Below are 3,045 nucleotides of genomic sequence, written 5' to 3' on the forward strand. Positions count from 1 at the left end.
CCTCACCCCATCCCAATCCCATCCCATCCCAATCCCATCCCATCATCATCCCCATCCCCATCCCCATCCCCATCCCATCATCATCCCCATCCCCTATCCCATCCCATCCCCACCTCACCCCATCCCCACCCCCGTTCCCATCCCAATCCCATCCCATCCCCATCCCCATCCCTCCCCATCCCCATCCCCTCCCCACCGGATGCCGCAGGCGTTGCACAGCGGGGTCCCGTCCTCCGCCGCCCTCCAGAGCCGGGTCCTCCGCGTCCCGCAGGAGGCGCAGCGCTTGCTCCCTATGGGGGACCCGCACCTTGAGCCCCGACCCCATCCCTGCCGGGGCCCCCCCATCCCAACCCCCCCCCAATCCAACCCCATCCATCCCAACCCCCCCATCCCAAACCCCATCCGTGCCGGGGCCCCCCCATCCCAACCCCCCCCCCAATCCAACCCCATCCATCCCAACCCCCCCATCCCAACCCCCCCATCCCAACCCCATCCGTGCCGGGACCCCCCCATCCCAAACCCATCCACCCCAACCCCCCCCATCCCAACCCCATGCCGGGGCCCCCCCATCCCAACCCCCCCCCAATCCAACCCCATCCATCCCAACCCCCCCAACCCTACCCCATCCATCCCAACCCCATCCATCCCAACCCCCCCATCCCAACCCCATCCGTGCCGGGACCCCCCCATCCCAACCCCATCCACCCCAACCCCCCCAACCCAACCCCATCCACCCCAACCCCCCCCTATCCCAAACCCCATCCGTGCCCGGACCCCCCCATCCCAACCCCCCCATCCCAACCCCATCCATCCCAACCCCCCCATCCCAACCCCCCCATCCCAACCCCATCCATCCCACACCCCCCCCCCACCGAACCCCCCCTATCCCAGCCCCATCCGTACCCGAACCCCCCCATCCCAACCCCATCCGTATCCGGAACCCCCCATCCCAACCCCCCCATCCCAACCCCCCATCCCAACCCCATCCGTACCCGGACCCCCCCATCCCGACCCACCCCATCCCGTCCCATCCCAACCCCCCCATCCCGACCCCCCCCATCCCAACCCCCCCATCCCAACCCCCCCCGTGCCCGGACCCCCCCCGAGCCTCACCGGCACCAACGGGACCGCTCCTCTCCGAGCCGCTCCCCCCGGCCTCGGGGCTGCTCCGCTTGGGAGCCCTGCGGGAAGCGGGGGTCAGGGTGGGGGGGACCCCAAAGCCTCCATCCGGGATGGGGACCCTCCAATAGGGACCATTGGGGAAGGGGGAAGAGAAGGCAGGGCCCCGGGGGGACACAAAGGTGCAGAGGGGGTCCGGGGGTACCCAAAGATGCAGACGGGATCCAGGGGGTCCGGGGGTACCCAAAGGTGCAGACGGGGTCCAGGGGGTACCCAAAGGTGCAGACGGGATCCGGGTGGTCCAAGGGGCACCCAAAGATGCAGACGGGATCCAGGGGCACCCAAAGGTGCAGACGGGATCCAGGGGGTACCCAAAGGTGCAGACGGGATCCAGGGGGTACCCAAAGGTGCAGACGGGATCCAGGGGGTACCCAAAGGTGCAGACGGGATCCAGGGGGTACCCAAAGGTGCAGACGGGATCCAGGGGGTACCCAAAGATGCAGACGGGATCCAGGGGGTACCCAAAGGTGCAGACGGGATCCAGGGGGTACCCAAAGGTGCAGACGGGGTCCGGGTGGTCCAGGGGGTACCCAAAGGTGCAGATGGGCTCCAGGGGGCACCCAAAGATGCAGACGGGATCCAGGGGGTACCCAAAGGTGCAGACGGGATCCAGGGGGCACCCAAAGATGCAGATGGGATCCAGGGGGCACCCAAAGATGCAGATGGGGTCCGGGTGGTCCAAGGGGCACCCAAAGGTGCAGACGGGGTCCGGGTGGTCCAAGGGGCACCCAAAGGTGCAGACGGGGTCCGGGGGGCACCCAAAGATGCAGATGGGATCCAGGGGGTACCCAAAGGTGCAGACGGGATCCAGGGGGTACCCAAAGGCGCAGACGGGGTCCGGGGGGCACCCAAAAGTGCAGAGGGGGTCCGGGTGCTCCAGGGGGCACCCAAAGATGCAGACGGGATCCAGGGGGTCCGGGGGGTACCCAAAGGCGCATCCGGACACACGGAAACCCCTTCGGACACCGGGTCCGGAGCCGGCCCCGGGCGCATCCGGATGCCCGGTACCTGCTGCCGCGGGCGGTGATGAGGAGCCCGCAGCCCTCGGCGCTGCTGCTCCGCAGGTCCAGGCGCATCCTCAGCGTCACCCCCCGGAACCGGGGGTCCCCGGGCCCGGCCCCCCGCTGCGGGGCCGCCTGTTTGCGCCTGCCGGGGCCGCGGCTCCCGGCCAAGCGCTGGCACTGGAGGCTGATGAGGCTCAGAGCATCCGGGCTGCGGGGGGGGGGGGGGCACCGGGACCGCGCGGCGCTGCTCGGGGGGGGCCGGGGGGGCGCGGGGGGGGCGCGGGGGGGGGCGGGGGGGGGGCAGGAGCCGCACGGTTTCCTGCAGGAACGTGAGACCCCCCCCGGGGCTCCGCGGATGGGGATGGGGGGGGGGCGGCTCCAGGGCCCCCCCGCTGCTGCCCCCGGGGACGCTGTTGGGGGGGGGGGGGTTAAACCCATTGCTTCGCCCCATGGGGCTGAGCCGTGACCGGTGCCCCCCCCCCCCCCGCAATGGGGCATTGGAACCCCCGTGGTACCGGATCCCTTCCGATGGGTGCTCCCGTTAACTCCCCATGGGACAGGCGCGGGGCTCTTGGATCCCTCCCGATGGGACCTGCCCTTTGCTACCGGATCCCTCCCGATGGGACCTGCCCTTTGCTACCGGCTCCTTCCCAAGGGGACCTTCCCGGTGCTCCCGTTCCCTCCCAATGGGACCTTCCCTTTGCTCCCGTTCCTTCCCAATGGGACCTTCCCGGTGCTCCCGGTTCCCTCCCGATGGGACCTTCCCTTTGCTACCGGATCCCTCCCGATGGGACCTTCCCTTTGCTACCGGATCCCTCCCAATGGGACCTTCCCTTTGCTACCGGATCCTTCCCGATGGGAC

General features: G+C 69.8%; 1 protein-coding gene across 1 annotated transcript; it reads right to left on the bottom strand.

Moving 5' to 3' along the window:
- Window positions 1-196: 196 nt before the first annotated feature.
- ZGLP1 (zinc finger GATA like protein 1) lies at window positions 197-2,397 on the bottom strand (the record flags this gene model as incomplete). The annotated part of the gene is made up of 3 exons (XM_062619058.1): window positions 2,188-2,397; window positions 1,114-1,181; window positions 197-290 (listed from the first exon to the last, which is right to left on the bottom strand). Coding segments are annotated over exons 1-3 (230 nt in total), but the record flags the coding sequence as incomplete, so codon positions are not given.
- Between the last annotated feature and the right edge of the window lie 648 nt (window positions 2,398-3,045).

The sequence above is a fragment of the Pezoporus occidentalis genome, unplaced genomic scaffold (genome assembly GCF_034315485.1).
Source record: "Pezoporus occidentalis ecotype Australia unplaced genomic scaffold, CSIRO_AGI_Poc_V1 ctg2084, whole genome shotgun sequence".
NCBI lineage: Eukaryota > Metazoa > Chordata > Aves > Psittaciformes > Psittacidae > Pezoporus > Pezoporus occidentalis.